Source organism: Ursus arctos, unplaced genomic scaffold (assembly GCF_023065955.2).
Source record: "Ursus arctos isolate Adak ecotype North America unplaced genomic scaffold, UrsArc2.0 scaffold_32, whole genome shotgun sequence".
NCBI classification, from domain to species: domain Eukaryota; kingdom Metazoa; phylum Chordata; class Mammalia; order Carnivora; family Ursidae; genus Ursus; species Ursus arctos.
The window spans coordinates 6876328-6900700 of NW_026623008.1; the positions used below are offsets into that span (position 1 = coordinate 6876328).

Here is a 24373-nt window from a genome sequence, read left to right on the forward strand (position 1 = left end):
AAGCTATTAAAAATCTTTATTGTTAATTTTTTTTCTCTAACAGATAATATTTTTAGTTGAAATATGAAGCCACAGCAACACCTTCGTGTCTCCCGTTCAGACGACAAGACAGATCGGGCCATCGCTGTTACAAGAGGGAGGCCCATGACCTTGACAAGGGCAGGCTGGGGCAGAGAACACGCCGTTGGCCAGGACACGGACCCTTCGTGGGGGCTACAGGTACAAAGAGAGGGCAAATGGCAACACTGTGTTGGTGCCTGGTGACAGATGTCATAACCTGGGAGGTGGGGCTTCCCCAGGGGCTCAGCTGGAGCCGCAGGACACCGAGCTGGGAGTGTGTCTGTGAGTACACACACGTCCCACCTCTCCTGGAAGAAGATGCTCTCAGGCCCTTGCCGGAGTCCGCACGGTCCTCGTTCCCTGGGGATCAACAATCTTTGCAGGGTAGCCTAACCAGGTCAGCTAACTAGGGCCAGGCGCCTGCGTGTGGAGGATGTCAGGGCCATCTATGCTGTGATACACAGGTCCTCCTGGAGCAAGGCCCAGACGATGCTCAGAGCACAGCATGAACTGCCCATATGGTCCCAGGTCAGCTCCTGGGATCCATGACAGCCCCAGCCCTGAGAAGGCGGAAATTTGGCTCCGAGAATCTTCTCCTGGCTCTGGGTACCTGGGGCAAAAAAGGAGGCCTCAGCCATTTACTATCTCAGGAGGAGGGCAGAGGCTCCCATCCCTGAGGCCTAATCCTTCACCACCTCCCCACCCAGGTTCTGCTCTGGTGAGAGATACAGGGAGAAGGGCAGGCCACCCCCAAGGGAAGGGGGAGGACAGTTCGAAGACCTGGGGTCCTTCCAGCTCTTCACATACGGCTGCTTGGCAGTGTGTTTCCAGGGACCTGGGTTGAGGGCCAGCCTGGTGGGACCTGCTCAGTGACAGCCCAGCCAGCTGTCTCAGGTGGCACTTCATAAACAAACAACGACTCTGTCCATTCCAGGCTGACATGGAGAGAGACCCTTCGGAAGGCGGTGCAGTGAGGGGCTCGGGCCTGGGATCCGAGAACTCCGAGTGCTGCCCAGGGCCTACTGCCCAGCGGCCGGCACCCTGGGAGCCTGGCTGGCGGAGGTCAGGGCTGGGGGTTTAGAGCTGAAGGCTTCCCGGGCTTCGTGAGCCAGGCTTTGTGAGGCTCCGGGCTCCCAGGCAGAGACCTCTGCTACACGGTGGGGTCTCACAGCTGGGAGAAGCTCCTGCCCTTTACAGCAGGAACCCCAGACGAGGCCTCCAGAAGTAGATCTGGAGGAAAGGGCTGAAAAGGCAGCCGCCCAGTGTGGTCCTCCTCTGCTCAGCACGGGCAGGCCAGAGAGGCCCAGCCAGCGATCGAGCAATTCCATTCCCCCAACGGGGAGCTGGCTGGTTGCCAACCCTTGGAAGTGACGCACATAAATCCTGCCTAACGGTCACCTCTAAGCTCCGGTCTGCGCGTTCAGGACAGCACAAACCTCTTCGGGGGCTCTGTTTTCCAGCTGTAGACCTTGCATGGGGTCTTGGAGGTCCCCTCGCTGGGGGAGCCAGGTGTGGTCGTTAAAGCAAATGCACTCTCCAGGTGGATCCCCGGCTGGAGAGGGACTGCGCACGCGGCAGAGTGGGGGCAACCCATGGCAACGGGAGTCATGGATGAGCCAATGAGAAACCAAACACACGTATCAGAAACCAATCAACAGCAAACACAAACAAAACATGGGAAAGCAGCAGCAAGCTCTTTGTGTAATAAATATTGCAAAGCGCACTTGGTTTCTTTCTTTTTTTTTTTTCAAGTCAAATATAACAACCAATGTCCCGAACCCTGTTTTCAGCATTCAAGAGAGGAGCTGTTGCTATCAGCAGAACACCTGCAGCCAATCAAAGAAAAAAAACCGTTTCCCACTAGCCAGCCAATCAAAATCCTTTTCCAGTTTAAGCAGCCAATCGGGCCTCTTCACATTCCTAAAAAGTGACCTAAATAAAGCACCAGATCTCGGAGAGCTTCCTGGGAAGCCATATACCGAGGCGCAAATTAAAAAAAAAAAAGAAAAAAGAAAAAGTCAGAAATAAAAATAAAAGGTTTCTGTTGGTCAAGATTTAAAAATAAAAGGGTTTCTTTCTGCAGCCAATCATGAGTCCGTCCCTTTAAGCCAATTGTAACTGCACCACCGGTGACTCCCTCGATGTCAGCCCTGCTGAGTGACTGTGGGGTGGGGTTGGGGGGTGTAGGGGCCGGGCGAATCGGGAAGGTGATCTGCTGCCACTCAGCTGGCCGAGGTCCACACAGATCTCTTGGCCCTTGCCAGCTTCCAGGGTGTTCCAAGGGGTTCACCGCTACTGCCTCCGGTCCTCCGTCTCCGACCTGGAAAACGCCATCACCACATCCTCTGCACCTGCAGACCAGGGGAAAAGAACCGTTGGATGGGCCTCTGGCGTCGGGCTGCAGTCAGGACAATGCAAGTCGGCCGGGGCCCCTGTTTCAGCATTGGTCTGCCCTAGTGCGGTCCTTCCCAGTACCCAGTGCTTCCAAGGCAGCCTGGCCAGGGGACATGCCAGCAGCCCCACCGGAGGGTGGCAGGGGGCCCGTCGGGGTGAGGCTCGGAGGCTTGCTCAAGGCTATGCCACCGACAGGGCTGCTGGTCCTAGAGCAGGGCTCACATCCTTTGCTCCGTGGTCGCCAAAGCCAGGGGCACTGGGAACCTCTGTCTTTCTTCTCCAGACTCGGGTCTTGATCTCGCTGCAGGTTCTTGCTCACTGGGACTTCTAATTGCCATCCCTCTTTGCCCAAACCCGGCACCTGCTCAAAGGCGCACAGCCGGGCCCATTTCCAGCCTGCAGTCGGCCTGGCTCCGACAGAGAGAGATAATGGCCAGAATCTTTATTATTGTTATTTTTAATCATGGATTTGAGATTCTGGTCCAGGCACTCATGAAATCACTTCCTTTGTCTTGTTTTCCACAAGACAGGCTCTAACATGCAGCCAGAAAAGGCAAGAGCGGGGGGGGGGGGGGGGGGGCGGGGGCGGGGAGGGAAAGAGCTTAAAATATGAACCTGGAACCTGCCGCAGCCACCAGAGCAAGGTGAGCCGACCTGCAGGTCCCGCCCCGCCCCCGGGGCCCTGCCCTCCCTGGGGCCTACTGCTTTCTCCCTTTTTTCTTTTTCTTTCTTTCTTTCTTGCTTGCTTTCTCTTCTCGCTTTCTTTCTTTCTTTCAACATAGTATTTGTTTTTAAGCATTTTTAAAAAAATTTTTAAGTAATCTCTACCCCCAATATGGGGCTCAAGCTCACAACCCCGAGATCAAGTCGCAGCTCTACCGACTGAGCCGGCCAGGTGCCCCTCCCCTTTTTCTAAAGGACGGTTCTCGGTCACGCCCTGAACAAGAATCAGTGGCCTGTGGCCTCTCCGACATACTTCTCTTCTATACCGTTGGAGGGATTCTCCCCAGGAGGAGAGGATGGGAAGAGCGGACACAGGAAAGGCCACAGAAGAGGGAGCCAGTGTGCGTGGTGCATGGGAGAGTTTTCTGGAGTGTGAAGCAGAATCCGGGAAGGGCAGCATTCTGCCTGGCCAGCCCCAGCACAGAGTCGGCCAGCTTCCTCCACACCACAAGGGGGCTTCCCCCCTTCCTTCCTAACTGTCCCACTACACCTGCAGCTGTGGGTGCTGCAGGAGGAGGGCTCACCCACAAGGACGTGACATCGCAGAGATGGCCTTCACTCTGTCCACCAGCGCACCAAGGTGCCACCAAGGGAACCAAGCCCACCACTCACACCCCGATCTGCCTTGAGGGGTTCTGCTGTTGCCAGCATAACTTCCATTCCTGAACAGGGAAACAGGCATCTAGAAAGAAGCTCAAATTATCTGACTTCTTGGGATAGGGGCTCCTTTGCCTGGGAGGCCCTACAAATCCTTCCCTTGTCTTCTTGGGAACATTCTGTTCTCGCCTCAGTCCTAGGACCACGAAATATCACTGCAGGCAGAATTTTCCTAGCAACCACAGAATCCAAGATGACATCATACCCTGCATGGCAGCCGAGCTGGTTACCTACCAGATGCCAGCTCTTCCCGGGCGGGCGCCGCCTGCCCAGTGCACTCATCAGGAGGGGCTGGCGGGGGCTGGGAAAGGGGCGTGGTCAGCCACGAGCAGTGGCAGCCCACTTGCTTCCTTCCTTGCCTGCCTCGTGGGCTCTCTCACAGGGACCTTAGGCCTCTATACTGAGTTGCAGGCACAAAAATAGCACTGGCTACCCTAGGAGGGAATGGTGAGTCTGCAGGGGGAACAGACCCAGGGGCTAGGACTCCCAGCACTGCAGTCTGCCTGGCCTGTGTACCTGGGCTACGCTCTGAGTTGGGGAAGGAAGTGACCTCCTCAAGGTCACACAGGGACTCTGACGCCTCCTCTTTAGCAAGACACCTGAAGCAGAAGGTTTGCTAGAGTCCCACTGGCGCCACAGTGCCAGCTGGTCTCCCGTCCCCGGCTGGGGTGGGGAAATCGGCAGCTTTCATTTTTAGAGCCTCCCACCCTGCCGCTGGGGCCGGGTCTGGAAGGGCCCACAGAGCTGCTGCCCATCCTGTGCCCTGCTCCGTTCCTGAAGGGCTTGCTGTTTTCCAGGCCTCACCAAGAGGGGACAGGCCCTTGCAGAGCATCGTCTGACCTGTCCTTATCATCGGCTGGCTGGCTCTCGTCATTCCACGAGGGCCTGACCGGGAACTGTGCAGGCCTCTAGGCAAGGATGTTGCTTTCCTCTCTCCTCTTCTCCATGAAATTTGGCCCAACAGCCTAACAGGGAGGGTGAGCTGCTCAGTCAGCTGTTGTAATCGAGCTCTTAGAACTGTAGAGCTGGGGGCCTCAGGTGGGTCCCCACGGTCCCTCCCTCTTTAAAGTCCAGTAAGTGGTGGCTCCCTTGGGTGCTCTCACTGCTGGCCATCACAAGGCTCAGAACGGGAAGGCCCAGCCCACTGCCTCCAGGCTGTCAGCCGGTTTCCTATACCATTTTACAGACGGGGCTGTGTCCATCCCATTGTTAGCTCGGCTGGCCCTGTCTGGACTAGGACTCAGAGCTTCCGTCCATCCCTTCCCACCTGATGCAGGTGAGCATGGGAGGGGAGAAGCTAAGCAGCCTTTCCTGTTCAACACTCTCTGACACACCAAGAGATGAAGATGGCCAAAACCAGATGAGGGCATCGTGAGAAAAGAGAACACACACCCGTCTCTCTTACGAATACAGATATTCATAATACCTGTGATATCCAAAAATACTCAACAAAGTCCTAGCAAACAATACGGCAATATACAAATAGGATTCCATGCTCTGAACAAGTGAGATTTACCCCAGAAATGCAAGGGTGTTTTAACACCTGAAAATCAACTAATGTAACACAGACTATCGATAGGAAAAAAGGGAGAAAAACCATACAACTGTCTGAACAGGCACAGAAAACACATCTGACAAAATTCAACACCCCTTCATCGAAACACGCTCAACACACTAGTAATAGAAGGGAGGTTCCTCAATCTGATAACGAGCATTTACTAAAAACCCACAGCTACTATCATACTTAATGGTAAAAGGCTGGAAGTTTTCGCCGCTCAAGATTAGGAAGGAGGAAAGGATGTCCACTCCTGCCATTTCTATTCAACGTCGTGTTGAAAGTTCAATTCAGGGCAATTAGGCAAGAAAAAGAAATAAAAGGCATCCAAATTGGAACGGGAAAGAAGTAAAACTGTATTTGAAGATGACATGGATCTTGTATACAGAAAATCCTAAGGAATCCACTAAAAAACTATTAGAACAAATAAAGTTGCAGGATACCAGATCGACATACAAACGCCATTTGTATTTCTATACATTAGCGATGAATAATCTGCAAATGAAATGAAGAAAACAACTTCATTTACAATAATATCAAAAATAATAAAACACTTAGCAATAAATTTAACGAATGGAGTATGGAATTTGTACTCAGAAAAGTACAAAACATCACTGTGCGAAAACATCATAGAAAGAAATTCGACACAACTCCTATCAAAATCCCAGGTGCCTTTTTTGCAGAAATTGACAAGCTGCTCCTAAAATTTGTAGGGAAATGCAAAGGGTCCAGAACAGCCAAAATCATCTTGAGAAAGAAGAACAAAGTTGGACCCACACTTTTGGATTTTATATCTACTACAAAGCCACAGTAAACAAGACGTGGTGGGACTGGCGTACGGAGAGACGTGTAGGACGATGGAACAGAACAAAGAGTTCAGAAATAAACCCTCCCACTTAGGGTCAGTTAAGTTTTGACAAGGGTATCAAGACAATAGGGTGGGAAAGAAGTGAACAGGTGGTTCTGGGACAACTGGATAGTCACATGACAAGGATGAAGTTGAACCCTTACCTTGCGCCGTTATTTTAGAAATTAACTCAAAATGCACCAATGACCTACCTGTAAGTGCTAAGATTATAAAACTCTTACAAGAAAACACAGGAGTAAATCTTTATGACCTTGGGTTAGGACAGGATTTCTCAGAGATGACACCCTAAACACAAGCAATAAAGGAAAAAATAGATAAATTGGGCTTTCTCGAACTTAAAAACATTTATGCTTCAAAGGATACCACCAAAAAAGTGAAAAGGAGGTGGAGAGGCACCTGGCTGGCTCAGTTGGAGAAGCATGTGATTCTTGATCTCAACGGTGGTGAGTTCGAGCCCCACGCTGGGTTTACAGATTACATACATACATACATAAATGTAAATAAATAAACTTAAAAAAAGAAAAGCTTTAAAAAATAAAATTAAAATAAATTACAATGAGAAGACTTACTATTAAAAAAAAAAAGTGGAAAGGCAAGCAACAGGCTGGGAGAAAATATTTGCAAGTCATATAATCTGGGAAGGGACCAGTACCCAGAATATACAAATAACACAACTCGATAATAATAAAAAGTCAACTCAATTTTTAAAATGGGCAAAGAACTTGAATAGAGATTTCTCCAAAGATATAAGAATGGTCAACAAGCACACGCAAAGATGCTCAACATCATTAGTCACTATGGAAATGCAAACCGAAGCTACAATGAGACACTTCACACCCACTAGGATGGCTGGAATCAGAAAGTGACAATGACAGGAGTTAGGGAGGAGGTGGAGAAGTTGGAACCCTCACACGCTGCTGGTGGAATGCCAAGCGGTGCGGCTCCCAAGCCCACTCCACCCTCAGCCTTCCCCACCTCGGTGACAGCACCGCCATCCTCTAGTTGCTCAAAAACCCAGGGTGGGGGTACTTCCTGATTCCCCACCCCCACCCCGTCCTGTGCGCACACACTCTACGTATAGCACACCAGCAAATGTTCCTGGCTCTACCTTTATTATTATTTTTTAAAAGATTTAATTTATTTGAGAGAGACAGAGAAAGAGAGAGAGATCGGGGAGGGGAAGAGGGAGGGAGAGAGAGAATCTCACGCAGGCTCCACAACCTAGTGCGGAGCCCACGCGGGGCTCGATCTCACAACACTGAGACCACAACCCCAGCCAAAACCAAGAGTTAGACGCCCAACCGACTGGGCTACCCAGGTGTCCCTCTTATTTTTTTGAAGTGCTTTTGTTTTCATTTTGTTTTAGTAATCTCTACACCCAACGTGGGGCTCAAACTTACAACCCTGAGATTAAGCTCAGCAGAGCCCAACACGGGCTCAATCCCGTGACCCCAAGGTCACGACCTGAGCCGAAATCAAGAGTCGGACGCTCTGCCACTGGTGAGCGAGCCACCCAGGTGCCCCTGGCTCTACTTTAAAACGATATCCTGAATACATCGCTGTTTCCTCTACGACCACCCAGTCCAGGCTCCCACATCCCTCACTAGCTTCCTGTAAACCCTTTTCCTGGATCTCCCCACTCTGGCTGCTGATTGTCCATTCTCCACACAGCAGTCAGAAAGAAGTTCGTAAAAACATAAGTCAGACCCTGCCACTCCTTTGCTCAAAACTCTCCAAAGGCTTCTTAAGGCAAGATTTCTCATCACACTCAAAGTAAACTCCAAACCCCATACCTGGCCTGCAAGACCCGACATGCTCTGGCTTCTGGCGGCCTCTTCACCTCCTTTTATACATACCCCTCTCCTCACTCCACTCCATCGCCACGGGCCTCCTGGGCTCTGCGTCCTTCAGGCACAAGTAACTTGCACCTCAGGGCCTTTGCACTTGCTGTTTCCTTTGCCTCAGTGCTCTTCCCCAAGTTCATGTCATAGTTCTTGCACTTTAAACCAGTGCCTGGGCAAAATCAGCTCCTCAGGCCCTCCCAGACCACAGCTTCTAAAGCCGTGCCCTGTGTCAGTGACCTCCAGAGTTATATATTGACGTGATCTGATTCCCTACCGGAAAGCACATTCCACGTAATCAAGGACTTTATCTTGTTCACTCCCATATTCGCAGCACCTGGGAGAGTTCCTGGGACACAGGATGAATCCTCATTTTATAGACGGGGAACTTGAAGCTCAGAGAGTCGAAGCACCTCGGTGTGTCAGTGGCACAGGAAGGACCCTGACCTAGACCCTGAAGTCCATGTCTTCACCACCACCACACATCGCCGTTTCTCCTCAGGAGGAGGCAGGAACTGACCTGCTCCGGTCACCCAGAGCACCGTGGTGGCTCAGGCTTCCCATCAGAGACCAGACCCATCCCTCTGCCCCTATCAGAATGGAACCAAGACCCAGGATTTAAAAAACACCACCAAAACAGCTCTGGGAGAGTTGGAGAGAATTCAGCGTGGAGCCCAGAGCACCATCCCGGGAGGACCCCTGAGCCCAGACCCCTCCCTCCTGCCCCCAACTCCCCGCCCTGACCTAGAGCTCTGCCAGATGTCTCCCTAGTCCCATGGTTCACCTGCTAGGGCAACAGGGCCAAGGCGCTGGTGAGAACACAGCTCTCTGAACCAGGGCAGGGTACCCATCCCACGCCCAATGCCAGCTTTGCCCCTTTAACAGAGTCCAGTCAAGTGACTGGGCAGAGAAAAATGACAACTATGCAGGAGCTTAGAAAAGAGAAGCCGGCCCCCCGCCGGGGGCGGGAGACAGACAATGGGCTCACTGGTCTGTCTGCAAGCTCAGGATGAATTCACAGCCGCAGAAATCCCAGAACAGGCTCCACACACCAGCATCGGCCCCACCCACAGCCGTGTCCGGCTTACGGAGGCACCTGCACCCGGCCCTCAAGAAGTGAGGCTCCCTACAGGGGGCTGGGGGCAGGGGGCCCAGGGCAGCACGGTATGGACAACGCCCCAGGGGCACAGAGACAAGCCCCAGCATCTGGAGAATCTCTCTCGTTAATGGAGGCTCTAACATAAAGTCTTTCAAAGGTCTTTTCATCAATATGTAAGCACCTCAGTATGTTTCCTGAATTGCTAGAACACTCTCCCATCAGCCGTCAGTTTCTAGGCGGCTCAGTGATCATGCATGACAAAGAACAGGAAAGAGGAGCCTGGAGGTAGCCACAGCCCCGAGGCCGATGTGGAGAGGGTACACGTGGCCTGTTGCACAAACCCGTCTGGAGAAATCCTAGCAGAGCCCTTCACCCTTTTCCAGGAAAGGCGGAGCTTGGTCTTGGAAATGCACAGACCCTACCACGCAAGCCTCGGGCCGACAAGGACTGCTCCGAACCCCACCCTCCCTCTCCAGGAGGGACCCTGCCCAGCGAGAGGCAGGCATGGGGGAAGGAAGAGACCAGGCCTCCTAGGCAGCTATGACGCACTGACCATGCAGTTCCTGCCTGCGTTGCACCAAAGCGCCTGGCTGCAGGGGAACAGACGGACCCTGGGAGCTCTTCCAGCTCTGGAGGCTGCAAAGGCCACCTCGGCAGCAGCACTCACAGGTGGATGGGGAGGGGAGACAGCTTTTAGGGCAGACCCTGCCTAGAAATCGACACATGGTATGGAAAGCCTGGTCCAGCTCCCAAAGGCGGCCGGCCCCCGGCCCCATGGTCCAGGATACAGCCCTGCACAGGTGTCACTGGAGTGAGGGGGGGAGTCGCAGGAACAGCATCAGTCACTGGTGGGGGTGTCCCCATCACCCAACTTGGAGCGGTGAGCTCTTGCAGGCCCTGCCTCTCACAACCGAGGGGCGGGCTCTGAAGGCAGCAAGGCTCTCTGAAACCCCTGCGTCCCTCGCTGGCCGGAGCCTCCTAGGACTAGTCCAGTAGTCCTTCAAATCCCCATGGCTGCTGGAAGCCAGAGACAACAAAGGAAGCTCGCTTTGGCCAAGGGCTTCCAAACAGTCCCGGGCATCTGACCTGCCAAACCCTGGCCATCCTCCATGCACACGGCTGATGGGCTGGAGAGGAAGCATGACCACATGCTCCAGAGTGTCCAGGGTAACTCCCACCTCCTGGTCTGCCCCTTCTCTCACCAAGGCTCTTCGGTTGTGACACTTTCTCCTGAGACCCAGGAGCCTGCTGTCGATACGACAGGGTCTGCTCCCTAGCTACCCCAAGCGGCGTGGCTCAGCTACGAGCTCCGAGCTCCGGGGAGATGAGCCAGGCAGCCAGGCTTCTGGAAAAACAGGTCCCAGACCCTCCTCCACGGGGGACAGTTTCCATGGGGATGAGGCACCAGTGCCACCCTGGACGAGGGCTCCTCGCAGACGAAGCCGCTGGGCGGCACGCGCTGTTTTTAGCAGCCACGGCCCCGCAGCCCGGAGCCGGATACATCTCAGCGCTGATGCCTCAAGTTCCCAGGGGATGGCTTTTACCTAGAGACAGCACGACGCTGGTTGCCATGGGGACAGCGGCCACAGATCCACCAAGGTCTCAGCAGCCAAACCAGGCTCCGGGCTCGGGGGCGCCTCCCGGGCTCCAGGCTGACAGTCGCAGCACCAGGCACTCCGGCGGCCAGAAGGTGAGCACGCGGCACCAGACATGGGACGGGATCCTGGCAGAGGCGCTGGGCCTCCTGACCAGCCAGCGAGGGCCTCCCTGGGCTTAGGCGCCCTCAGGGGACACTGGCACCCCAGCAGCTGGGCCTGGGTCTGACCCCGCCCACCTGAGCAACCTGTCCGCACACCTACCTCCATTTTCTCATCTGTGAAATGTGACAAGTCCCACCTGGCCCACCCATCTGACCAGCCAGGATGACGTCTGCAGCAGAAAGCGTCATAAACAACTTCTGGTGTGTGTGTGGGGGGGTGTCACAACTTGGAGTTGTAGTACGCCTGTTCTGTTCTAGTCCCAGACAAGCTCCCTCAAACCCACCTCGTGCCCTCCCACACCCCCACTGAGCCCAACACACATACCCCCTACCTCTGGGCTTGTTTTCCCAGTGAGGTACTTGTTTTCCTCAAATTCTTCGGTTCCCCCCAAAATGTAAGCTCTCCTAGACCAGAGAGCTCGGCTGTATGCAGAAGGGACAGAATCTGGGAGGACTGGGTGTAAGGGGTCAGGACTGACCAGGTCTTCATCTAAAGCCCTGGTATATCCTCAAATTCTAGTGGGCATCAGAATCACCCGGGGGGGGGGGTTTCAAATGCAGATTCCCAGGCTCAGCTGGCAGGCATTCTGATTCAGTGGAGCTGGGGTGGGGCCCAGGAGTCTGCATTTTTAACAAATACACTCGGTGATTCAGGGGTCGTGGTCTGTGGCCTGTACGCCGAGAACTCAATGCTACAGACAGTCCCCTGACCCCCCACCCCACCCCTGAGCTGATGTCCCTTGTCCAACAGCATTCTGAAAGAGACCTCTCCTCCCACTTCCATTTCCTCACTGATCCCAGGCCCACGGCAATCTGGCTCCCAGCCAGGGCTCCGCAGAAACTGTTTTAGTAAAGTTGCCCCTGACCCTTTCATGACAAGCCTGGGGGACCCTGACAAAGACCCTGCTGCCCCTCCCCTCCTTCCGGAGCTGCACCACGTTCCCCACTGCCCTCACAGCTGTGCTCACTGGGCTCCGTCCTCCCCTCCTCACTCTGCCTGCTCTCCCTGTGTGACCTCCCTCGACTCCCCGCCTCCCCCCGGCCATACCCCTCACCTGCTCCCACCTTGAACCTGAGCCCTGACCTGGCTCCCACCCCGGCCAGACACCCCCAGGCACCTCCCCCTCGGAGCTCCCCTTCCTGCCTCTCCGCCACAGCTACTCAGATCCGGTGCCTCTGGCACTGGGCCACTGGGCCCTGGGTCTCAAACCCTGACCCCACCGGTTCACACAGCCTGCAGGTCCTCGGTCTTAAACGTCCTGCCTCTGAAAAATATCTGCATTGCCTCACATGTGGGGGAAGGTCACTGTGACCTTCCAACTATCGCCCTGCCTTACCCTGTGTCCTGTGACCTCTCACCAGCGCTCACCCTAAACGGATGACAATCTGACCTAGCCATCCCCCCCTTTGGATCCGTGGGGACCCCTTGCAGTCCTCAGGATGAACTCTGTCCAGAGCCCATGTGCCTTCCCAGCCACTCACCACCCACCTGGCCACCCCACACCCGTCTCTTAGGGGGACACAATGACGCCCAACACTCACGCTGGGCAGGCTCCAGAGGCTTCCTCCGATTTCCCCCCCACTCACATTCCCACACATCCATCAGGACTCCGGCAATTCTGGGTGGGCTTCCCTTCCCTCGGGATGAGTCACACTGCGATCTGTGCATTTGTTCGTGCGTCTGTCTGCCCTGCTGGACTGGCAGCTCGAGGGCGGGGGCTGTCACCTGGCACCATGCCCGGCCCATGGACTGATGGCCAAAAGGGAGCAACACTGTCCCATCCACGCTGGACCGAGCAGCCCCTTGACACCCCGCTCCAAGACAGAGACCTGCCTTTGATGGGGTGTTGGGAGGTCAGTGCAGTCCTGCAGGAGGGCTTTGAGGACTCTGAGGCCCTTGATCTGGCTCTATGCACTAGAACCCACTAGGCTGGGTAAAGAAGGGTCAAAGCAGCCCTTCCCAGGCCAGGACCAGAGGCTGGAAGGGGCAACCGGCCCTGCATTTCAGCACACCCCTGACCCGGTCTTGGGATGCTTTTTTCTTTTCCTGTGACCTGGGTTATCACGTACCCAATCCTTCTGATTGACTTTTCAGTCTGATTCAATGTTTATGATCTTTTTGGTTCACTTTTATTATTACTAGGTTACAGGTAATTCTCATCTAAGTGTTGATTAAAGTTAAAAAAAAAAATCATCTTCCTGCCCCATAGACTGGAATTCTCCCGAGGCCTGACTGCCATTTCAGTCCAGAGTTTGTCGTTGCTGGGAGCCTCTGGGAAAAGCCTTGGAGCCCCACCTGGGGGACGAGAGGACACAGAACCCCCAGCAGACGGTCCCCGCTCTTACAGGACTCACCTCCCGGAGGCCCGGTCTGTGCAAGTATTCAGGAAACCCTAGCTCAGGGCCAGAAGCTGGCCTAGGGGCTGAGTGTGTCACTGAGAACACAGCACAGCTTTGGGTCCCAAACGGCACAGCAGCTACACTGCAAGAACGGTCACAGGGAGCTGCAGAGCGAAAGGAGGGGCACGGGCTGACCCCGGAAGGAGTCCGAGAGGGCTCCGTGGAGGCAGTGAAAGAGCTGAAGCCACGGGGGGGGGGGGGGGGGAGAGCGCTCCAGGAAGAAGCTGGCTGGGAATGGGGCCTGTGATGCCAGCACCTCACCAGGGGCGCTGAGAGGGCCACAAAGGGGGGCATGAGTGGAGGAGGGCACTCCCTTGGTCAACCGTGAAGCCCGCGTGGTGGCAGGCCCTCCCCCGGAGTCGCTGGCTTCCTGCGGGTTTGCCTGTGACCACAACTATTTTAACAAGGTTCCCAGTGTAACCCTGAGACCAAATGACCTATTTGAGGCTCTCTGGCGGCATACCCTGAGCAGCAGCTCTGGCTTCCAGGGGGGAAAGCCAGAAGAGCCCTGGGACAGCCCAGCTGGCCCAGGCTGGGGACCTTCCCTGGAAAGTCTCTTGGAGAAAGAGTGTGATCAGACAGAGGCTGGAACAGCCCTGAGCGGCGGCCGCGCCAGCACTGTGGCTCCCACGGCCAAGGGGGGGGCGGCGGCCGACCAAGGGATGTCCTGGGAGGCCCCGGGGCAGGGAAGGGACAGAAGCTTCCTTCACAAAATGGGCCTCGTCTAGACCGGACAAGCGCCTATCCACGGCACCGCACAAGGACGAGAGTTCTGTAGACACCTTGTCACAGGGAGGCTTGGCAGAGTGCCAGTGGGGGCCGGGGCCTGGCCCTCGCTGGGCGTCCCATCCCCTCAACAGAGCGCTCAGAGAACCAGCACATTCAAAGGCACCTCGGGTGAAGGGCCTGGGATTAAAAGGCAGCGAAAAACTCCAAATGTTTTCTGCACCTTCCTGAAATACATTATCGCCTAAATCACGCCTGTTCCTCAGATAAAACAGCCCTGCTCAAACACGCACAGGACCTGAAAGCTACTCCTAGAATTCATCTTAAAAGAAGTGCTGAAGTGTGAGGATGGGTGCTCGGCGCCCACCTGCCCTCGTGGCTCTGCGGCCCAGCGCCGACTAACCCTCTCCAGGCCCGTCTTCTCCTCTCGAAGGTGGGGCCGCGACGGCACCTGTCTCACAGGACTGCCGCGGGGACTCACCGGGGTCACTCCTGTGTGCGGCTTGACAACGAAGCCGGCACACAGTAGGAGCTCAACCAATGTTTGCTGTCACTGTAATTAGTAGCAAAAATGAGAAAGAAAAACCCAATGGGAAAGGATTGGTCAACGAACTATACCACAGCCAGCTGGCCGCACGTCATGCGATCGCTAAAATGTTTTCCTGAAAATTGTTTGAAAATACTATAAAATTATTGGGGTGCCTGGATGGCTTAGTCGGTGAAGCGTCTGCCTTCGGCTCTGGTCATGATCCCAGGGTCCTGAGTTCAAGGCCCGTATCGGGCTCCCTGCTCAGCAGCAAGCCTGTTTCTCCCTCCCCCTCGGCCCCCTGCTCGTGCTCTCTCTAAGGCTCTCTATCTCAAATAAATACACAAAATATTTTAGAAAATACTATACAATTATCATAAGTGAAACGTGGATGTTAAAATGGATATTAAAATGTTCATACTGTATGGTCCCAAATTTATGATGTAAATACACGCCTATTTTTTTTTTTTTAAGATTTTATTTGTCAGAGAGAGAGCGCAAGTGCGAAAGCAAGCGCACAAGCAGGGGGAGCAGCAGACTCCCCGCTGAGCAAAGACACCGATGTGAGGCTCGATCCCAGGACCCTGGGATCATGACCTGAGCCCAAGGCAGACGCTTAACCGACTGAGCCACCCAGGTGCCCGATACGAGCCTATTTTTAAAAGGCTAATGGGAACTTGAGCAGGAGGTGATAGAGCTTGCAGCCTTGTGGTCGGATTCAATCCTTCCAGCTTTTCTGCTGCTTCTCCCTTCCCCCGCTTTCTACAATGACTGTGCATTATTTTATAACCAGGAAAAAAGATCAATATGTGTTATGGAGAGAGTAGCACCAGCGATAAGAAAGGAATGAACTCAGCATTCTGTCGAGCCTGCTTTTTGGAAGCTACAGCTCTCGACCCCCACGCTTCCAGCTGGCTTTCTCAGCACTGCGACCTTCCCAGAGCGGTACTGATCTCCTCTGGCTCAGAGTCAGCCCTGCCTGGCTGTCGGGTCTGCTTGGCCACCCCCGGGGAGTAGGAGACAGTGCTCAGAGAATTGGCTCCATGTTCTTGCCTTTCTGGGAGACAGTGGGCCCTCAGGCCCACAGCCTGGTCCATTCTTTTGTCCAAGCATGCCCTGGGGCTTATGGGGGCCCAGCCCCAGAAATACAAAGGGGGAAAGCCACAGTCCCAAGCTGAAGGGGCTCAGAGTTGCTCAAGAGACGGACCGGGAGACGGTGTGGGGAGAAGCACAGGTGGGGTGCACATGTGTGATGGTAATCACAGGAGGGCCTGGCCCAGCCTGCGAGAGGTAGGGGAAGGTTGGGGGTCAGGGCTGAGCTCCCGGCAGCCCACATGCAAATGCAAAGGCACAATGGCCAGCCAGCCCGAGACAGGAACTGAAAGCCATTTGCTATGGCTGTTCACGGTGCATGAAGTCACCGTGGCAGGGGGTCTTGCTTATCACGCAAGGGGGCTGGATTTCAATCGCAAGGCAGTAAGGAGCCACTGAAAGACTTTAAGTAGGGGAAAGACCTGCTGAGGTAAGGGTAGGAAGTGCACTGGAGGGGCGTGGTGGGAAGTCAAGATGCCAGAACCGTCTGCAGGGGTCAAGACAAAAATGAATATGGCTCTGGACAAAATGAGGCTTCGAACCAAGATGGAGACAGGGCGGATCTGAGGAGCACTGGGGCAGAAGGATCACAAGGGCTTGGTAACTTACTAGACACTCGGGTCTTCAAAGAGGAGTGCCGGCGCACTGGGCATTTGGTGGTACATCCGCCACTGAGAATACAGGCAGAAGAATAGGTTCGTGGGGGTAGATCCAGAATCTGGATCTGAGTGTGGGTTGTCTGTGGCAAGATGGTGGGGAGGGAGGGGAATGTAAAGTTCTGGCGGGTCAGGAGAGGGTCTGGGCTGAGGGTGTTTTTGGAGGACGTCGACCAGGGCCGGTGAGACCCCCCCAGGGGAAGGTGTGACAGAAGGGAGGGCAGAACATGGAAAGCATCAGTGTGGTGTGGGAAAAGGAGCGCTCACGGACAGTGAGCAGAGGGGCAGAAGATGAGCTGCGGGGGATGGAGAGACAGAGAGAGAGGTGAGAGAGGTGTATCACAGAGGACAAGGGAGGGGAAGGAGGGCTTCCAGAAAGAGGCCATCATGGGAGGTCTCGGCCCAACAGAGGCCAGGCAGGCCCAAGGCTCAGTGCTGGTTAGGGAGCCCCTATGGTGCAGGCCCATGCAGCACGGTGTCTGGCACCTGCCCGGACCCAGCAGATACAGCACAGGATCACACTTCACTGAGGGAAGACCGGGAGGCCTGGGCGTGGGGCGAGGGATGCCCAGCCCCCTCTCCTCCCTGGGGCTAGGGAGGGCCAGCAGCGCTCCTTGTACCAGACCCCTCCAGCCACAGAGGGGAAGCGTGTGTGAGTCTAATGATGGCAGACCAATGCCAAGCTCTGTCCTGTTGGTGGCTGGTCTCAGGACCCCACTGAGGGGAGCTCAAGGAGGCTGTTCTGTGTCTCTTTGCAGAGGACAGTGCTGGGCATTTGCTGAGACACAGTGCCACCTCGTGGCAGGAGGTGCTCACACCAGATTTCTGCCAGACTGTCACGCACCACGCTGACTGCTCTTAGGCCTTTGGCGGGGGGGGGGGGGGGGGGGGGGGGGGGGGGGGGGGCGTCGGGGGGGGGCGTCTCTTATGCTGGGATCCCACGCACTGGAAGCAATGATCCGGGACTTTTACCACTTGGACAGCACCCGAATCCCTGCCAGCAGCATCCCTGTGGCATCAGCTAACAGGTCCTGCCAACAGATAAGGTGGGCAGGCTAGGAAGTTAGCCAAGCCCCATTTGGCCCCACAGTATGGGCAGAGACGCAGGGTCCTGTTCTCGGGGTTGTGCCCCCAGCACGGGACAGACTTACTGATTGCTGTTTTGTTGTACATTTGTGCATTTGTCTGTAGGGTCCTTACGCACACAAAAATAATGCCAAGATCGTAAAGGTCTTCCACACACGGCTGCCCATTCGCCTCCTACTCAGTCCACAGGAATCCTCAGGACTTTCTGCGGCAGCGTGTCTTCCTGCGTGGTTCAGCTCGGGGGTGACTGTGGGGACCCGGGGGGTAGCAGGCAGGGTGCCCCAACAGCAGGGAACCACACCAGCCACCAGCTGGGTCCTGGTGCAGCTCCAGAAGCCTGCTCCCTGGGGAGATGTATCTGAGGCCTGCCTGGCTGTCCCATGGACACCCCACAACTAGGAAGGCCAGATTCTGGGGCCACACCCACATGCCCACAGCTTACTTCTGACTGCTCAGCAGTTTCAGGCCAGGTGAGGTTATCATGACCTTCACTCCACACAGTTCATTTTTATTCTCAACTGCTGGTTTAGCTAGGTGAGAGACAGAGGTCTCTTAATGCTTTTTTAAACTTCCCCTTATTACAAAAGAAATGCATGTGCAATGTAAAAATACTAGTTTTTCAAAAACATGTGACTTGGAAAGTTAAAGTCCCTTATATAGTTCTACCCTCTATTAAAATTTCCTATTAACAGCCTGGTCTATGTTCTTTCAGCTTGTTTTCCTATACACATACATGTGTGAGTGTGTGTGTGTTTGTGGGGGTGTTTTCCACAATGACATACAGTTCTACAACTTACTGATTTTTTCCTTTAAGAGCATCCTACTAGAGGCATCCTTATCACCCAGCCCCAATTCTGGTTAATTCAGTGACTTAAAATTGGGGTGGGAGAAAAAGCGATGTTCTAGGGACACAGGGGCTTGAGGGTTTCAGGGAGATATGGTTCAGGAGCCTGGGGAGTGAGGGGGGGCCCGTGCTGGAAACCCAGACCAGCCGTGGATGAGAAAGGGTCTCTCCCGGAAACAAAACCCCAGGAGGGGCGGACTCCACCCCTGGCAGTACCGTCGGTACAGAACAGGCTGCGGCAGGAGCGTGACCCAGGCAGGCTGTGCTTGGCGAGTGCCTGTCCCGGGAGCTGCCGGAGCCACGGGGACGCCCTGTACGTTTCTGCTGAGTGGGGTGCACAGGCCAGGTGACAGCCGGCGTCAGAGCTAGGGAGCCGGGCCCTGCGCCAGGGCTGAGGCCTGTGATCTCCAGGAGAGCAAGGACAGCTTCAAGACAAGCGGCCTCGAGTGCTACACCTGCTCTCCTCCTGGGCCCCACCGATCAGCCACACGCCCCTCGGTGCTCCGATGATGGGGGCCAGCTCACATCGGATGCCCCGCAGGCCAGGCCGCACGGTTTCATGGCCGATAATGCCAACGAGGAGAAAAATAAAAGGAAAGGACTAGATGGATGTGCTGGTGAGGACACTGCGGGCTCCAGGGTCAGAGTAAGCCTTCCAGGATGGGAAAGCCCATAAGTGCCCAGCCTCCTGCTGCTCCAGGACAGACCGCGTCGAGCCCTGCCCTGGAGCCGGGCAGCAGGTTGTGCATCCTGAGCCCTCTGGTGACGGGCTATACGACCAGGGCGACCCCTTACTGCTGCTGAACCCATTTCCTTGCCTGTGAAGTGCAAGTAATATCACCGGTTCCGCTCTACGATTAAATGAAATGATGTGTGTCCGGGACTCAGCAGGTGCCTGCTAGACAATAAATACCCTAGTGTCACCCGCCACCATTATCATGATCGGGTAAGGGCACCAGAATGGAAATGACTCCCCCGGGCAGATGGAGCCCTCAGGCATGCAGAGCCCTTGGAGCCTCTGGCCTGGGTAGCACCTGCACGGCTGGTGCCCAGGACAGGTCTAGCCCACGAGGGTGGTCTTCCTGCACCGGGTGCTGGGTGGGCGGGGATCAAGCCAAAAACAGGAAATGCAAAAACCAGAGCCTCTGCAGTCACAGGGGCTCCCCAATGCCTCTATCTCTCGCCTTCTCCAGGCTTAAAAAGGGGGATTCCCAACATTACCTGATGGGGTCCTCGGCTCCCACCTGGGGAAAGAGATGGGCCCAGGCCTGGGACTGAGTTCTATGGATGGGAGGCGGCTACACCCCTCCTGGTCCGCCCCAGGAACCACAACTTAGTGCCTCCAGGAAGGGCGCGGCTGGGCGCCCGGCTGGGACTCACCCTGGTCGATGGAGTGCTGGGGGAGCTGGCTGAGCTGGCTGCTGACTACCCCCGCATACGTGCGCAGGAACTCCTCCTCACTGGCCGTCAGCTGCAAGGGGGAGACAGCCACGGGTGAGGGGCGCCACGCACGGGCTCCCCAAAGGTACCTCCTCCTCTTACCCCTGGCATCCCGTCCCTGAGTCCTGACCCTTCAGTTCCAGAGCGAGAACCCCCTCCCCCCACCCTGAAGCCTGGCCCATGGTCCCACAGGCCTTGCCGCTCAGATCCAATCTGAGACTGGGTTCCGAGGAGCACGGGGCCTGCCCAGGGAGCCCATCCCTTTCTTGCTGAATAATGCTACCCTCTCAGGGCCCATCCTGCCCAGCGCCCCTCGGACACCTCCTGGGGAGACGGGAGGAGAGTAAGTCCAGGGCCTATAGGGGCTCACCGCCCTGCCCCCCCCCCCCGGGCCCAAGCTCAGCACAGGGATGGGAAGACCACCCCAGCAGTCCCCCCGGAACGGACGGGCAGGGCTCTGAGTGACATGAATTGGCCGAACCACAAAGCCAGCACCCCCCTTCCCAGAGCAGGGCTGTCACAGGAGGTGGCTGCCGCTCTCTGCTCTGCACCCTCCCTGGGGGACCCGTGGCTCGGCACCCTGAAGGCACTCACATTTGATCCCATCTTCCTCAGCATGAGCAGCACTCGGACCTTCTGCTGAATGTACATCTCTTCCGGACTCTTCCCGGGAGCCCCCTCACGGTTCATTCCCTGGCCAGCCCTAGGGACTCCTGTAGAGTAAGGAGAAGCACTGAAGTGGGGGTCAGAACGAGACACACCAGACTCAGACGGGGGCTCGGCAGGAGCTGCCAGGCAGCCCGCAGGGCTTCAGGGTCTCGCTTCTGAGAGCCCAGAGCAGCTGGCGAGTTGCACGTTCCTCCCTCACCCCTCCTGGCCCCAGACAGCCAGACTGAGCGGCTCGATCCTGGAGCGGCGCTGGCGGCCAGCACCCTCTGCGAGGAGCTGTCGGGCCCAGGGACACTGAGCTGACCCAGGACTTCTGGCCAGCTCAACCTTCCAGCCACCCCCTCAGCAAGAACCCTGAGATGAGCCACAGGAGATGTGCTGAATGAAGCCCAAAGTGCCCCTTGTGCAACTTCCACAAGGAGCAAAAGTGACACGACCAGAGGCAGCCAGCCGGCGCCTCTGGCTGGAGATACCGTGAGATCGGGACCCAGCCCCGAACACTAGGGCAGCCCCCTCCGCAAAAGCCCCTGACGACTTCAAGAGGCTGGCACCTGGGCTGGGCTCCAAGGAGTCCCTCGATGGGGTCAGGCAGGCCCGGGCTATGGGGCACAGATACCTACCTGAGCTCACTGCTGTCACCCTCACACGCCCACCCCTCGTCAGAGGGCAGCGCCTGCAGGCAGCAGCTGTGTCCAGGGACAGCAAGGACCCGACCTGCACAAAGGTCCCAGGAGAGAAGTCCCAGGGTTTCCCCCCTCTAGGAGGAGCCGGCCGAGAGGAAGCCGGGCGTGGAGGGGTTTGGGTTACACACTTGTAACTCCTGGATGAGTCAGAAATAACGCAGCAGCTGGTGGGGGTGGAGCCTCGGCAGCCCTGGCGCCAAGGAGCTGCACTTGGAGACCAAGGGAACCTGGCTCGTGAGCCAAGGACACTCCTCATGCCGTCCATCCAGGGGCCAGCAAGCCCTGGACCAGCAGGCTCTCCCAGGCCGGCCTGCTCTCTGTGCAGAGGGTGGACTCAGAAATGTGCCAGAGCCCTGGGCACCAGCCTCCCTGGAGGTCCCTGTCAACTGCTCAGTCCCCATAAGCTCACAGGGGCTCTGGCCCTAAAAGTCCACACGATGGGCTAAAAAGCTGGCAAGCTGGGGCTTACGTAGAGCTGTATACTGGATGTAGCATGTCTCCTTCTGGGGCCTTCCTTCCCCCCACATTCTTTCCCCCCCAGACTCCCTATTGTACCATCTTCTCACCTGCCACCTCCTCTGGGCTCAGAAAAAAACCTAATGAACACTGATAACCAGGAAAGACGGGTAAGCCACCTCCAGAGGGCCACTGATGGGAGGCAGCCCCGCCATGCCCAGTGGACAACACTAACTCCCCAGTACCACTGAGTGGGAGAGCCCTGTTGTGGGACGTCACTTCTCACATGGAGCCCCTCCTCACTTCCTTCCACTCCACTAAGCCACGCGAGTACCCACGAGGCCTGCACGGGCGGCCCTGCCTCCTTCTCACGCCTCCCCTCGCGTCCTGCCTTCCTGACCCCGGTCTATTTCTAGAACATACCAAGAAGATCTTTCCCCCAGCAGCCTTTGCACTGGGTGTCCCCTGAGCCCGGGCTGGCTTCTTTTCATCCTTTGACTTGCTTAAAGATGGCTTCCCAAGGAACCTTTCCTGACAGCATTAACTGAAGCAGGTTCTGTGTCCCCCCAACCCTTACATCCTCTGGGTCACATAGCCCAGGCTCATCCCAATTTTCTGAGAGGGTCTTGCTGGAGTACTTGCTTATCATTTCTCCCCTGCTCGACTAGAGGGCCAGGGCCCGCTTAGCTCACCCCATCCTCCACAGCCCAGCACTGTGCCTGGGAGGCCCTTAACAGATACCGCCGGCTGGCTGAGTGGAAAATCAGGACGGTCTGTGGGGTCTAAGCTTCTCCCTTCTACAGTATCCACACTGATTTAGGGCCAAATGTCGCCGTGTTGAAACTGACCGAAGTGCCTAATCCAGGCTCCATAACCAAGCTGAGCCGTGGCAGAGGGCTCCCGTTCAAGCGGGTGGAGTGCCGTGGGCTGTCCTGTTCCCCAGAGGACTTCTGACACACTCCACAAAGCCTTCAAACTGGGAGTCAGGGCTTCGGGGAGTAAAAATCTTCCACCCCCGTCCTGTGTCCAAGGGCTAAACAGTCAGTTTGCCCTCTCCTTGTGAAAGACAGCATCGAAGACCGGTGGTGACCTGCCACTAGGTGTCACCACACACAAAAGAACCAGAATTCCAGCAAGATTCCCCGCCTACCCCCACCCCAACTCCCCAACAGGCCCATCTGGTTCAAGCCCCTATTCTGATCCTATGTCACAAAGCACACCCCAGCCCCAGTTCCCACAGCGAGATCTAGTCATCATCCAGGGGCCGGCCCCACTCGGGCAAGGATACGTATCTGGTCATGCTGCATATCCCAGGACCTAGGGGTCCTGGCTTCCCAGGGGTTGGGGACCCCTTCCTCACTGTCCGTCCCTGACCAGCCAAGCTTCCTCCAACAGAGACGTGGGCTCAGAACTGCAGAAGTGTGTGAGCGTGACCATGAGCGTGGGTGTGTGTGAATCTCTACATGGTCTATTTTACAGAATTTGCTCTGTCCAGCAATCCTGGCATCACGTACAGATGGATGTCATCCCATTGTCCTCCACTGGAGCCTCGGTGTCCGGGGGACCTCCCACACTCAAACTGTGATTACGGGGGGTGGGGGGGTAAACGCCACCCAGCCATGGGCCTCAGGTGTCATGGGGCTTGAGTGGGTGTTTGGGGCCAGGTTACTCCCACTTCAGCTTCCTTGGCAGAAACAGTTTCTTAAACTGTCTGTTCTTGCTTTGAGGAAGAGTCATCATTTCTAAAAATTCTGGCTTTCTAGTATTCTTCGAGCTCTACGGGAGCTGTTCTGCCCTGCTGCCTGCTAGGGGAAACGCCCAGGGCTGGGTCTGGGGCAGAAAGTAGCAGCCACGAGCACACGCGCCCGCCCTTCACACTTCAATCCAAAACAGAGGAGGACATCATGACTGCTTTACAGGGTTCTGTCCTAAACAGAATCTGCAGCGGGGGTGTCCACGTGAAGAAAATTAGTAACTGAAGAGAGTAAATCATAATCACCCAAACAACACACACGCGACAGTCGCTGACAGGCGGCAAGTCTACTAAAGCATTCTTGGGTTCGGTGCCTATCCCAGCAAACATGCTATTCGATTTCCATCACCATTCTCACAAGCGTCAGATTAACTTCACTAGAAAACCCTCATCCTCCCCTGTAGGGATGAGGAACTGGGCTCCAGTGAAATGGGTCTGAATTACGTAAGTCCAAACTGCAAGTAATTTGGACAAAATAGTTGTGCAGTCCTGAGCCGTGAGGCAAAGGTGACAAGCCGTTCTCAGTTATGGTCTCCCAGCTGCTCTGGAAACATCTCATCATCTAGAAAGGCGGTACTTCCATTCTAAGTCCTGAGAAAATGTCTCGATGTTGACTGCCCAAGTCAGAGACAGACCTGCTCCCTCTCCTAGCCACCACTGTGGGAGCTAACTAGGGAAAATGTAGATGAGCCAGAAAATGGAAAACGGAAACAGGAAACCATCAGCTACCCAAATGAAATGGTGAGGGCAGAGGCCCGTGGCTACAGACGTGGGTATAAGTCCAGAAACTTACATCTGATTGGGACCGATGTGATTAAGGGAAACCAAGGTACAGACATATTCCCCAGCACACCCCCTTCGTTCCTGTTGGTTCTGAGCCCGCATCTCTGTGGGAGGAAGGCTGACTGGCACGGGGATCCCAACCACTAGGAGGGATCCATACAAAGTGACAAGGTGGCCCGTGGCCTAAGAGGCCACACTGCAGTCCGTGGGAAACATCAAGCTCACACGTGAGATAGCACGCTCCTGCCCTGCCCTGCAGGAACCCAGCCTCTCCCAGCACACGGTCTCCAGCTTGAAGCAGCG

General features: G+C 55.7%; 1 protein-coding gene across 5 annotated transcripts in view; it reads right to left on the bottom strand.

The window, feature by feature from the left end:
• The window catches only part of CTNNBIP1 (catenin beta interacting protein 1), a 47078-nt gene continuing 22705 nt past the window's right edge, over positions 1-24373 (bottom strand). For all 5 annotated transcript variants that reach the window (XM_044391431.3, XM_044391429.3, XM_057305167.1 and 2 more), the window contains 3 exons: positions 20321-20439; positions 19667-19757; positions 1-2411 (listed from right to left, as the gene is read on the bottom strand). In XM_044391431.3, the coding sequence (XP_044247366.1) occupies positions 2353-2411; positions 19667-19757; positions 20321-20416 (246 nt within the window). In that variant the 5' untranslated portion in view covers positions 20417-20439 and the 3' untranslated portion in view covers positions 1-2352. The remainder of the gene's footprint in view (positions 2412-19666; positions 19758-20320; positions 20440-24373) is intronic.